Raw genomic sequence first — 14,314 nt, forward strand, 5'->3', positions numbered from 1 at the left:
GCTGGCTTCGCCTGGGCTGGCCACAGCAGCAGGGGACCACAGGGCAGGCGGCTTGTCCCTCTCTGGGCCACAGGCGCAGGCCCAGCCGCTGGCGCCCAGGACTACGGGGCGTGCAGCTTGTCTCTCTCCTGGGCTGCAGGATTTCTTGCTCTTTCCTCCTAGTTTCTCTGCCTCTAATTTTCTCCTTTTGTATTTTTTCTTCCTCCAAGTCATCTATCTAATTTTAAATTGTTTGGGGGGGAAATAATTTTAAGAAGCTACTTTTAAAGAAGCAGAAATTTGGAAACACTGGGTCTACTTACCACATGGTCACAAAGTACCACTAGTTCCTTTCAATGATGCATATGATATCCAATTCATAATGGTCCCCCACCCTCTTATCCCCAATGTCTTATACCTGGACAGCTTTATTCATGACCCTTATGGCCCTTTCTCTCATTTACACACCAATTAAGACAAAATTTTAAATAGCTCTTCACAGCCTCCAAATTATTTTCATACTGTATTCCATTTTATCTTCACAACATCAACAAAAAATATCTTTGTAGGCATTTACAGGGAGTTTTTCTAGACCCTTTGCAGAGAAGGCAACCCTATCAGGGTCTCAGCTTTAAGGAGACTTAATTCTATAGTCAAATACTTAATTCCAATCCCAACCCCAACCTCCTGTTCTGAGGGCCTTACATCCTTCCAAATATTCCGTCCTCTCATATTTGCTCAGAATTTACTGCTCTCTCCTCTTCTGACTTTGAGTTCCCTTTTATTCCTGGCAAGTGGAAAGTTTTCTCTGAAGTTCAGCCATGCACCTACTTTGTTCCCCAATGTTCTATTTCATTTAGCATTTTTCATGTTTGTGGGTAGCAGTGAGTCTATATTATAAAGTAGTTCAGCCCACATATGGCAGAATAGCAACCTCCCTTTTCTGTACCCAAATCTCCACTTAAATCAATCCTTTGAACTCTGGAAAACACTGAGACCTGTACTGGATACATGAGAACAATGTATTCTCAAGTTAAACAAAGATTCTTTTATATTACAAGTATTCTTTGCTTTTTTTATCACAGGAATTTGAAACTATTCTGCAATGGAACATAAAGGAAGAATAAACTAACAAATGACCTTTTAAGAAAATGGTAGCAATGAGCAGTTGCTTTCCTTACCACCAGATCACTAATAGAAAAAACTGGCTCTGATAAATCTTGGAATAGATTTTAAAAAGTCAAGAAAGTAATATTGGACTGGGTGTAAAAGTTCTGAAGAGGAATGAAAAGAACATCTCAAAACAGTAGCACTAAAGAAAAAAAAAAGACTGCATGTTTAAACATATGTAAATTAGACTACCTATATCAGAGAGAGAAACGGCCGTAAGGACCAAGCAGTTAACATAGGTATTCATTAAGTCAGGGCCTTTATTTTAGTTATTTTTATAGATCATTATCCACTTTAACAGAACTAGAAAAACAATATGGAAATAGGCATTGAGTAAATAATTACAATTAGAAAAAACAAATTAGTGGCCAAGGCCATTAATAGCTTTCAAACTTTAAGACCATAACTTATTTAACATACATTTTATATCACGATGAAGCATATATGCATGTGTACACATGTATACATGAAAAAGCTTGATGAAATAATACTCTACAACACTGCATTTTCTATTCTAGTTTATATTATTTCTTTCACTTAAAAATCTTATCATGATCTTGTAATGTGTTGCAACTCACTATTTAAAATGTATCAGCTTAGAACAAGTCATTTAGAAAATGAGGTTTAGCTAGGCAGATGATGACCAAGATCAGACTACGTTTAAATTCTATAAAATTATACTGTTAAAATTTGTTATCCATTTTATCTTTTACTACAAACCATAAAATAATTATTAAACATTTGAGCCCTGCTGGTATAGCTCAGTGGTTTAGCGTAGCAGACTCATGAACTAGGAGGTCATGGTATGATTCCTGGTCAGGACACATGCCCCAGTTTGCAGGCTCAATCCCAAGTAGGGGGCATGGAGGAGGCAGCCGATCAATGGTTCTCTCTTATCATTGACTAGAGCAGGGGTCCTCAAACTTTTTAAACAGGGGGGCAGTTCACTGTCCCTCAGACCGTTGGAGGGCCGGACTATAGTTTAAAAAAAAACTATGAACAAATTCCTATGCACACTGCACATATCTTATTTTGAAGTAAAAAAACAAAACGGGAACAAATACAATATTTGTATTTGCATGTGGCCCGTGGGCCGTAGTTTGAGGACCCCTGGACTAGAGGGCCGGTACACGAAATTCGTGCATGGGGGGTGGGGGTAGGGGTGTCCCTCAGCCAAGCCTGCACCCTCTCCAATCTGGGACCCCTCGAGGGATCAGGCCTAAACAGGCAGTTGGACATCCCTCTCAAAATCCAGGACTGATGGCTCCCAACCGCTCGCCTGCCTGCCTGCCTGATTGCCCCTAACCGCTTCTGCCTGCCAGCCTGATCATCCCTAACCACTCCCCTGCCAGGCTGAACGACGCCTAACCGGTCCCCTGCCGGCCCAATTGCCCCTAACTGCCCTCCCCTGCCAGCCTGGTCACCCCTAACTGCCCTCCCTTGCCGGCCTGGTCGCCCCAAGACAAAAATCCTGTTATAAAGTAAACTTTGTTAAAGCACAGTACAATACCTTAAAGTCTCTAATAAATGAGAATAAAGCTGCTAGAAATAGATGCTAGGAAGGATAACATTTAGCATGACTGTTTGGGTTTAGTCATGTTGAATCTAAGTTAAAGACAGTAAATTCAAAAGTTTCTGTAAATTCAGGAATCAGGAATCAGATGAGAAATAAGGCCTATGTGTATATGTTTATGCTTGGAAGTCACTAAGTAATAGTCTCATAAAATACATTAAATTTGTTATTAATGACACGATACATCTCAAATTAAATAATTTATAATTACAACAGGTAGGTAAAGCTTGATAACAATTTTTTTCCTCATTGGTATTCCCTATCACGTGGAAGTCTAGCATGTAGAAATTACATGATGTTTCAAAATAATCTTTAAAATAATTGAGTAGGAGGGGTTAGTAGTAGGTAGAATTTAGAAATTAAACTAAAGTGGCCATGAGATAAAATACGTTGAAGCTAGATGATATGTACACAAGGGTTCATTTTACAGTTGTCACTACTTTTGCATATGCTTGAAATTATCAACAATTCTTAGGTTAGCACAAATAAATGTCTACATTTAAAACTTCAATTTTAAAAAGCTAATCCATTTATATGAACCCTGGCCAGTGTGGCTCAGTTGGTTGGAGTATTGTCCCATAAACCTAAGGGTATTGGGTTCAATTCCCAATCAGGACATAGATTTCGGGTTTGGTCCCTGGTAGGGGCATGTATGAGAAGCAACCAATCGGTGTTTCTTTCTCACATCAATGTTTTTCTCTCTCTCTCTCTCTCTCTCTACCTCTCTCTAAAATCAATAAACATATCCTTGGGTAAGGACTGAAAATGTACGTATATATTTATATGCCTTTAAATTACTTTAATGAATACCATCATACACACACACACACACACACAAACAACCCACAAAATTTCCAGCACCATATGCTTTGCTTTCTAACAAAATTATTTGTAATTTGGTGTTTCATCACAGTCTGCATATACCCATGGGAATGTTTACACATAAAAACAACCTCCATCTACTGTGAGTCATATAGCAAAAAAAGTTAATCAATGTAGTATAGTATGCCTGGGATAAGCTACTGCACACTTGGCAAATGCTTTGGTATAAAATACATGCTAAAATTGGAATAAAGAGAAGATCATGTTTTTGTACTCGTGTACAGCTAGTTGTAGTTCTTTTCTTATAAAATTCCTTTTCAGCTCAAACTTCCTTTTATTAATGAATCCAGAATTTAGTTACAGAAGTGGAAATATTGCAGTAGTTCCATCAAATGGCAATCTATATATAAAAAGCCAGTGTCCATGATGACCGTGATGACCAAACAACCTGTCACAATGAGATGCATTGAGCACCTCTCGGTCCCTCCCCCACGGCCCACAGGCTTCAATCGCAGCAAGGTGGGTGGCGGGTGGGCGGGGCGGTGAGCAGCGGCAAGCTACCACGTGCGATTTCCCACGCTGGGCCTCTAGTAATCTATATAATAAAGAGCCAGGGTCGTAAGGACCAATTACGACCTAAGGCTCGACCAGACCGAAAGTCAATGCGGGGTTGCCCTGGCGACCCAGCACTGACTGGGGCCGCTGCGGACACCCCAACCAAGCACTGACTGCCTAGGGGGCTGCGGATCAGGCCCGGAGAGAGGCCTGCAGAGAGAGAGGCAGGGTCTGATCTGTAGCCTCTGTGGCAGCCGTTGATCAGAACTTGCCTCTCTCTCCCGGCCTCCATTGGGACTGCTGATCAGCCCTGCCTTTCTGATCAGGCCCCATTGATAGGCCCAGAGATGCTGACTGGCAGAGAACTGACCAATCAGAAACAAATCTGGGTGAATATAAGGAGCCAATGGCTCCTAGGAGGTGGAGCTTTTGACGCTGGCTGGCATAGAAACTGACCAATCAGAACCAAATCTGGGTCAACTGTGAGGAGCTAATGGCTGCCCAGGAGGCGGGGTTTTTTTTTTAATATATTTTATTGATTTTTTTACAGAGAGGAGGGGAGAGGCTGCAGGCTGACGCTCTATCCGCTGAGCCAAACCGGTTAGGGCGGAGGCGGAGCTTTTGATGCTGACTGGCATTGAAACTGACCAATCAGAACCAAATTGGCCAGCAGAGGAGGGCAGTTGGGAGCGAGATCAGGCTGGCAGGGGAGGGCAGTTAGGAGTGATCAGGCAGGCAAGCAGAGGCAGTTAGGGGTGATCAGGCAGGCATGCAGGTGAGTGGTTAGGAGCCAGTGGTACCAGATTGTGAGAGGGGTGTCCGACTGCCGGTTTATGGGATCGGGCCTAAACCGGCAGTCGGACATCCCCTGAGGGGTCTCCAATTGGAGTGGGTGCAGGCTGGGCTGAGGGAACCCCGCCCCCCTCCATGCATGATTTTCGTGCACCGGGCCTCTAGTCTATATATATAAAAGCCTAAGCGACCATTATGACCGGTCAACTAGATGACCGGATGACCGGGCGGTAGCTATGATGCATACTAACCACCAGGGGGTAGATGCTAAATGCAGGAGCTGCCCCCTGGTGGTCAGTGCACTCCCACAGCCAACCTCCTGCAGTCCCTCCCCACTCCCCACCAGCCAGCCCCACCCTGATCAGGACTAGGTGAGAGGGCTCTGATGGGCCCAATCGCAGGTCAGGCCAAGGGACCCCACCTGTGCACGAATTCTACCTCAAGCACAAAAAAACAAGAACGGTTTTCCTTGAGGGCATTTAGACTATAACTCCACTCTTCTCCAATGGCCCCATTTCTTTATGTAAAAACTCTTCAGCATAGTAATTATTGCCTTCTAACATCATTTTTCCTGGATATAAAAAGTACTTTTTGTTTTATGCCTTAGCCTGTCAAAATACCTCACCTTATATTATAAACCACATTGCCAGGACTTTTAACACACACCAAATTTAAGATTACCAGCGTTTTAAATGATCTCTCATAAATTTTTTTTTTTAACTTCATTCTGTATTTGGCTTGATGCAGAAATTAACCACCTGTCTTATAATCAAACTTCTCTGTCTCCTACATTTTAACTGCTGAGGACTCTTATTTCTGTATTTACCATATGCACATGATAGTACAAATATTTAAGGCTTAGGTTTCTTGCTTGATTATAAACTTTAGAAAAGAATCTCCAATTTTAGCATTTCAGGATATCTATGACTTAGTAGTTGCTCAATCACCAAAATCAGCAATTTTCAACCAGTGTGCCTCAATAATTTTTAAAACACACAAATACCTGACTACTTAGGGGAAATGACCTCTTTTCCCTTAGATTGTCACATTACAAAATGACAACAGCCAACAATAGCTGTTGCCTGTGAATGAGTCAAAATTATACCTGTTTTTGGTCACATCAGCAAAAATATTTTTTTTTTGGTATGCTGTAGAATTTTAGTGATTAGTTTATGTGTGCCATGAGATGAAAAAGGTCGAAAATCACTGATCTAAATTAAACAACTACCTGAAGACACAGAACTTTATTTATGAAAGCAGCAACAGGAGAGATGTACAACAGCTACTAGGAGTGGTTCATTAAGAGCTCTCCACTATTTTTGTGCCTTATGCCTCAACTCTGAGAGATACTATAGCTATTGGATCCCAGAAACCAGTACAGTTTAGCCAGAACTTTTAGTGTCTACTGTATGTTAATCTCAATGATAACTATATCTCACCTAATCTATACATACTAAAGAAATTTTCAAATGTAGTTTAACATTTACTTAAAGTTGACTTCTTAACTAAGCAGTCACCTCGCATCACGACACAAAATATATTCTTAAATATAAACAGTAATGTTTTCATTAACATAGAAGAGAACTTGATTCTGGAACAATAGATTCCTAAAGTTTCTCCCTAAAACCAGAGGTTCTGACCAGTCTATATATCATAATAATCTTTCTTCAAGTTAATTTCCTGGGAACCTTATTAAAATGAAAATTCTGATTCAGTAGGTCTGGAACACACACACAGGAAATTTTAGGGTAAAGGAATCTTTCTATACAGTACTTGGGTGAGGATACATGATTCCATGTACTTGTCAAAACCCATAAAACTGTATTTCAGAGAGTAAATGTAATATATACAAGTTTTTAAAAAATCAATCCATGTGACTGAGGATCCCAGGATGGAAGAATGCAAGTAACAAATGAATCTAAACTTCATTACAAATTTATGATTTATCCATGATGACGAGGGGAAGAGGAGAGCTAACTTGAGTAACTTGGGAAAACAGTTTTTTAATTAGAAAACTGTAAGGCTAAGTATAATAGCAACTGTCCACTATACATAAATATTGTATTCTAGTTAATAAATTTGTTTCTTCTGGGAATATCACTTAAAAATTCCAAAACTGCATCCAGCCAGCGTTGTTCAGTGGTTGAGTGTTGACCTATGAACCAGGAGGTCAGGATTCAATTCCCAGTCAAGGCACATGCCTGGGTTACAGGCTCAATCCCCAGTGTGCAACGTGCAGGAGGCAGCCGATCAATGATTCTCTCTCATCACTGATGTTTCTATCTCTCCCTCCCTCTCCCCTCCTTTCTGAAATCAATAAAAATATAATCAAAGTTCTTGGAGAAATGGCTGATTCTAGGGCAAAAGGATGGAAAGTGAGTAAAAAGACACAGAAGCCAATTTGAAAGAGAACTCCCAATGAGCAAACTTAGAACAATGTGAGCAACAAAATAAATAATTTATTGGCTTATAACCCAAAGTATAAAATACATACACATAAGTCCTTGCTTATATATAAATGAATAATTGAATAAATGGGGGAGATATGACTTCTTTATAGAATTCCACTTAATATATGTATACTAGAGACCCGATGCACAAAATTCGTGCAAGGGGCTCGGCCCTTGCAGCTGTGCCCTAGGCCCTCGCAGCCACTACAGCTGCCTGGCTTCATCTGGAAGGTCATCCGGAAGGTTGTCCAGAAGGACACCCGGAAGGTCGTTTGGCTGTCCGGTCTAATTAGCATATTACACTTTTATTATTATAGATATCTGCTCCCAGCAGAGGATGTAACTTATTTCCCACTCCCTACTCCCACCCACCTGAGTAGACTCTAGTGACATGCTTCAAAAGAATACAGAATGGAAAGGGAAAAAAAGTAATTTTACAGCGGAAAAATGTGGCAAATACTTAAGTGATGGCCAAGTGATGTAGGTTAATATCATTAGTAATGCCACATGGATATTATGCTCCCCATATAATGTGAATAGAAAAGCACGTTTCCTCTGTGATACTCTTTCTAAAAACTGATAACCCTAACTTATCCTAATAAAAGCACCAAATATCCAAATTTGGGGACATACTACAGGATACCTGGCCAGTAATTCACAAGACAATTAAGGAAATCAAGAAAGACTTAGAAACTCTCACATACCAGAGGATACTGGGGAGAGTTAACAACTAAATACAACATGGTGCTCTGGATTGAATCCTGGAACAGGAAGAGACTGTTAACGGAAAAAACAATGAAATCCAAGTAAAGTCTGGAATTTAGTTTTTTCAAAAAGATTTTAAAATATTTTTAAATTGGGTTTCCCCTCTGACAAGTGGGAATCATTGATACTGTGCACATCAGTTTTGTGAAGATGAACTGTGAGAAATTCATGTAATGCACTGTGCACTATGTGTGTTATGCCTGGCTCAGTCAGAGTAAGAGCTCAATAATTACTGGTTGCCATTATTATTGTTTTTTGAAAAATGAAATGTACCCAGCCTCTTGCTGGCATGGCCCATGACACCATTTTTGTGGGGTTCCCAGAAAATAAAAAGCATGTATAACAACAACAGCATTAATAACAAAAAAATAAATAAAAATGGCAAGGTTCTTAATGACTCCAAGCAAACAGCTTCATATATATGCATACTGGGGTCCCTCAGCCTGGCTTGTGGGGATCGGGCTGAAACCGGCTCTCCGACATCCCCCAAGGCATCCCAGATTGCAAGAAGGTGGTTCTTGGGTGATGCACCCCAGAATCAGGCTCCCTCCTTTCTGGTTCCAGGTGCATCACCCAAGAACCGCAGCTGCCAAGTCACTGCAGCTCGGCAGCTTCTGTGTTGAGCATCTGCCCTCTGGTGGTCACTGAGCGTCATAGCTACCGGTCAGATGGTCACTTAGGCTTTTATATATATAGATTTAATATGAAAAAAAATCACTTGGGAATCTATTTAAAATGAAGATTCTGATCCATTAAGTCTGAGGTGGGGCCCAAGGTTGTATATTCTGAACAAGCTCCTAAGTGACCACAACTGGAACTGCAACTTTTCTATTTCTGTATGTTTTTGAATTTTCCATCAAAAATGTAAAACAAAAAGGTTTCTCCATTTATTCGTTATCTCTTCACTACAAAGAAGTACCCATGTAACCCACCAGTCATCGAGATCTTAAATAAGCAACTTTAGCAATATTAAAGACACTGTTTGCCCCACATTATCTCATGCCTATGTAATGTCTTTGAGAGTCAAGTCATATACTCTTATCCTTATGAGCCACCAATAAATCTGAATACAGTAACCTAGACTGACCACAATCCTAGGAAATTCTGTGAAAATCTTGATGTAATCAATCCTACTTGGAGAGAGTAACCTATAACTTAAGCTCCTACTTAACAGTTTGAATTTTTAAAGCCTAAGAAATTATTTTGAATGACCTTAAATTCAGTACATGTAAATTTGAGGAAAGAAAAACTTAATAGGAAAAGATGCAGAAAGCACATACTGAACTGAGAAATTAACAAAATATGAGATGAAAAAGTCATACTTTCCTGCAATTAATGACATCACAGGAAATTTTAAAAAACAGTTTCCTTAACTCACTGATTTCTAGCCATTCTGGCTTTGGAATTTCATGTCTTCCTTAAAATGCTCTTTAGTACAAATTTTTGAAATTTAAGAATGAACTTTTTTTTTTTTTAACTCTGAGATAATTGCAAAGTAAGCTCAGGAAACACCATTTTAATTGGCGTGGCCTTTAGAAATTGTTCAAATTCATTTAGTGAAAGAAATAGATTCTGATGGCAAGAAATTTTTCTTTTAAAAAAAAAAACATTTTTATTAATTTCAGAGAGAGGAAGGGAGAGGGAGAGAGAAATAGAAGCATCAATGATGAGAGAGAACCATTGATCGGCCACCTCCTGCACACCTCCTACTGGGGATCAAGCCCTCAAGCCAAGCATGTGCCCTACCAGGAATCGAACCCTGACCTCCTGGTTCATAGCTCAACCACTGAACCATACCAGCCAGGCAAGAAATCTTCGTGTGGCCCTGGCTGGTTTGGCTCGGTGGATAGAGCGTCGGCCTGCGGACTGAAGGGTCCCAGGTTCGATTCCGGCCAAGGGCATGTACCTTGGTTGCGGGCACATCCCCAGTGGGGAGTGTGCAGGAGGCAGCTGGTCGATGTTTCTCTCTCATCGATGTTTCTAACTCTCTATCTCTCTCCCTTCCTCTCTGTAAAAAGTCAATAAAATATATTTAAAAAAAAAAAAAAAAAAAGAAATCTTCGTGTGTGTATACATAAATGCAATGTTGCCAAAAACGGTATAGCACAATAGTATTCAACATAAAACTGTCTATCACAGAGTAAATGTAATATATGCAAGTTTGAAACAGTTAGATGGTGAAAAATCTGACCTGTGTTCAATTTAACCTTGACTTGGTGTTCCTTAAATTTAACAGGTCATTTAGACTATAGGGCTTCTCATAACCATTAAAAAGTATTTTAAAGACTGAATTTCTGTAAAAGAGATTTTCAGTTAGAACATTTCCATTCATCCTATTTCCTATTCATTGCCTATCCAAAACACTTTAAAAGTTGAGATCTAAAAATTCTTGAAGCATAAAGCAATAATTAAAATATTTTCTATAAGCCAAGGAAATATAAGTGCAACAGAGTTCCTCTAAGTAAATATAAAATTTACACACATGTATTTAATACATACATAAATATATTAAATCAAGCATTGTTAATACTATAAAAAGTTGTAATGAAAAAATTAAAGAATTCTAAGAATCAGGCCAACAAAGCTCAATTGCCAGCTATAGATTAATTCTAAATGATTAAGAACATTATCACACATCACCAACAAGTTCTGTCACTCTATAAGAACTTTCAAGAGCATAACATATAAAGTAATTATAGTGATTCAAATAAATTCTTAAATTTACATGGACAAACTTACATTACTAAAAATTTAATCAGCAAAAAACAAAAAAAATTAATCTACAGGCAAGCAGAGTTCTTCTGAGTATTAAGCATGTATAGCAATCATTCAAAATTTAGTAAATGTGACTATATAATTCTGGCCTTAACCCATAAATCTATTTCTGAAGTAAATCATCATTCAAGATAACTGAAAAATAAAAAATGTCTTACTAGGATTAGAAAACTTGGTTGCATATAACAACATAAATTCACACAGCTAGAAACTGATGCTTTGAAATCTTCCAATAGTATTTTTAGAAAACTTAACTTCAATGAGATAGTAGACTTTGTGCTGAGTTGAAACTGATGCACAGGTGCATCCTGACCCACATTTCTTAGTAAATAAGTTTCAAAATTGACAGTTATAGCATAAGCCAGAGACATTTTCCTATGTGTATTTTTCCTTTCAATAAATAGTTATAAAGAGCTTTTTACACGGAAAGAATTTAAAAAAAAATTTTAGTAGAAAGCTTATTATATACCAAGCCAAAATGTCAAATGACCTTTCTTAATTCTATTTCATTTCAGGAACTTCCACAAAGGATAAAAATAATCTGAAGCAAAAATGCATTTAAAAACTCTAGTCAATAAAAAGCAAATTTACAATGTATATAAATTTTTCAAGCAGAGTACATTTCTCCTCTCATTACTCTGTATTAATATTCATAGTTAGGGTAACTTCTGGGTTTTTGCAAGAAAATCCCTATATCTATGAAATTCAACTCACTTTTTTAACTAGACACAATCTCCCTTCTCTGGACTGGCCTGTTATGAAAGCTTGGGATGGGGGGTGGGAGAGAACCTAAGAGTTAGTAACAATGACAGTGAAGCAAAGGAAAAGGATAGCATAGCAGCAATAAGGAAGAAAATGAAAGTAAAATAGAAGCAGGTTCTCCTTCTGATAAACACCAAGGCAGTTGTAAGAATAGATAACACTTCTGAGGATTAAAGCCTGTATGGGTGAAATAATGACTCAGAATAATTAGAGAATATGCAATTATTTAAAATGAGTATTCATTATAAAAGATTACTTTAAATAAATGGATTTCTCGGGGTTTAATTTCTTTCCCCTATACTATCCAATTTCACTTACTACTGAAGTCACCCTTTGCTTCAGATATGGCAGCAAAATACATAAAAGATTACTGAAACAGGTCAGAATATAACAAAGCATAACCTCTTGCTCTCAAGAGTCTTATTTCCTATTTTGTGGGTAATTTGGTTCCTATGTTTCTAGATATTTCTACCTCTTAACCATCTCATTGCTCACTAATGAATAAGAGAAAGTGGACAGTGTGATTCTCCTATTCACTTACTACAGTCAGTATACCTGTAGAGATTGAATCACAGCTGAGATTCATCTTGTAATTTAGCCTCTCAACACTGATGATTCTAGTCAAATTGTCTAAAACATTATACTTTATACATTAAGTAGTAAGATGAAACTTCAAAATCATTTACTTAAACTCTTGTTTCACAGTTAAGAAATCATTCGGAGAACTAATTAGTGCAAAGATGGTGTCAACTCTGATTTTAGTAACTCCTAGACCAGTACTTGTTCAACTAAATAATGCTGCTTTCCATAACTGCTCCTTTTTCACTATGATGCTCTTCTTATCCAGTCTGCCTATGAAAGCTGATAAACTAAATAGCCAACAAGACCAGAAAATCTCAAGGCTCAAGTCAAACGAATAAACTACCGTTTCATTGTCTATCCAACATTTTTACTGAAATTCTGACTGCCAAAACTTTCCTGTTTCTTGTCCATCACTATAATTAATGTTTCAGTTATGTAGTATCCTATGTGTTACATAAAACATGATGCAAATTATAATAAGCAAATATGGAGCGCACAGTATATCAGGAACTATGTTAAGCCCTTTTCATGTAGCATTTCAATCCTAACTTTAATACCGTAATTCCCATTTTATAAGTGCAAAAACCAATTCTTCAGAAGTTAAATAATTTGCCCTAACTCACAAAGATAATACGTAGAACTGGCATAAGATATCAGGCAATCTGATTCCAACGTCCATATTCCCGATTTCCACATATAATAGCTACATGGATTGTATTATTGTGCAGATAACTCAACTTTGAGGTCTACAGATGAATTTAAAGACTCTGTATTAGAAAAGGTTTCTTACAAATTAAAATAGCTTAATATGGCTTATTCCCATAAACGGTATCTTCTTTGCAAATACATGGCTCAAGTAAGAACCTTTAACTCATTCATATACTAGTTTAATTACAACTCAAATGTGAAAGATAATGGGGGGGGGGGGGGGGAGTAGCACTGCAGCAATACTTCAACTAATGTCAGATCAGTATTGTCCAGAACTTTTTGCAGTGATAGAAATGTTTTCTGTCTGTGCTGTCCATCATGGTAGCCACTAGCCACAAGTGACTAGTATTGGAAATGTGTTTAGTGTGACTAACTGAATTTTGACTATTTTGTAAGTTTAATTAACTTAAAGAGCCACACATGGTTAGTGGATACTATATATTAGACAGCAGAAGTAGAGAAGACAAAATGCCAGAAAAATACAGACAATCTTACTGCTTTTATTTGGAGAGTGCATTAACAGTCAAATCAAGTTAAATGTCTTTTTACTTACTCTTGCTTTAATTATTAACCCAAACAATAGAAACCTCCAAAGATTTAAGACAAACTTTCTATGAACTCTTCTTTGTGTACCTCAATGGAAAAAAAATAATTAAAATTTTTTACCAAACAAGCTTCATATATTTAGACACTTTTTAGTCTTTGGATAGCTAAGAAGAAGAATCTGAATCTGAAAACTCTGCCACCTATTAGGAAACTAAAAATAATCACAAAAATTTTCAATTCTCTTCATAAATACTTGATAGTAAGTGCTTACCTTGATTCTCCACTACTGTTTCTAACACTTTCTTCATCACTATGTCCATTCATTGTAAATATCAACAAGTTTTAAAATGGAATATAAATCTTCCCAGTTTAAAAGATGAATATAAATACTCTTCCTTGAATATCAAAAATTGACAGATGAATTTTCTTCAACAGACACAGGTTTCCTGGGACCCTTTTTGATTCACCTAAAAAACATATTAAGAAAGTAAGAAAATTTCACTAGAAGAAAAAAATTAAGAAGCCTATTTAGAACTTACACAAATCTAAACCACTTAGATTAGAGGTGGTAAGGAAGAGGTAGAGATCTTTTATTCAAAATACCTAGGCTTCTATCAACTACATTCCTGACTATTAACTAGAATTTAGCACACCACTGCTTACTTTTGACAGAAGAAATTAAAATATTTGTGGAGTGATAAAACTTTTAGACTGATTGCAATGTGTAGCTATATATATATGTGTATATATAACATATATATACACACACATATATATATATAATAGATAACTAAAGTAAAGTGGTAGTATATAACATATACATACACCCAAAGAA

The 14,314-nt window shown here is 37.6% G+C and overlaps 1 protein-coding gene across 2 annotated transcripts in view; it reads right to left on the bottom strand.

The window, feature by feature from the left end:
• The window catches only part of CHD1 (chromodomain helicase DNA binding protein 1), a 72,371-nt gene extending 58,407 nt beyond the window's left edge, over window positions 1-13,964 (bottom strand). For both annotated transcript variants that reach the window (XM_014544007.1, XM_005871533.2), the window contains exon 1: window positions 13,751-13,964. In XM_014544007.1, the coding sequence (XP_014399493.1) occupies window positions 13,751-13,803 (53 nt within the window). In that variant the 5' untranslated portion in view covers window positions 13,804-13,964. The remainder of the gene's footprint in view (window positions 1-13,750) is intronic.
• Between the last annotated feature and the right edge of the window lie 350 nt (window positions 13,965-14,314).

This window comes from Myotis brandtii, unplaced genomic scaffold (genome assembly GCF_000412655.1).
Source record: "Myotis brandtii unplaced genomic scaffold, ASM41265v1 scaffold344, whole genome shotgun sequence".
Lineage (NCBI taxonomy): Eukaryota > Metazoa > Chordata > Mammalia > Chiroptera > Vespertilionidae > Myotis > Myotis brandtii.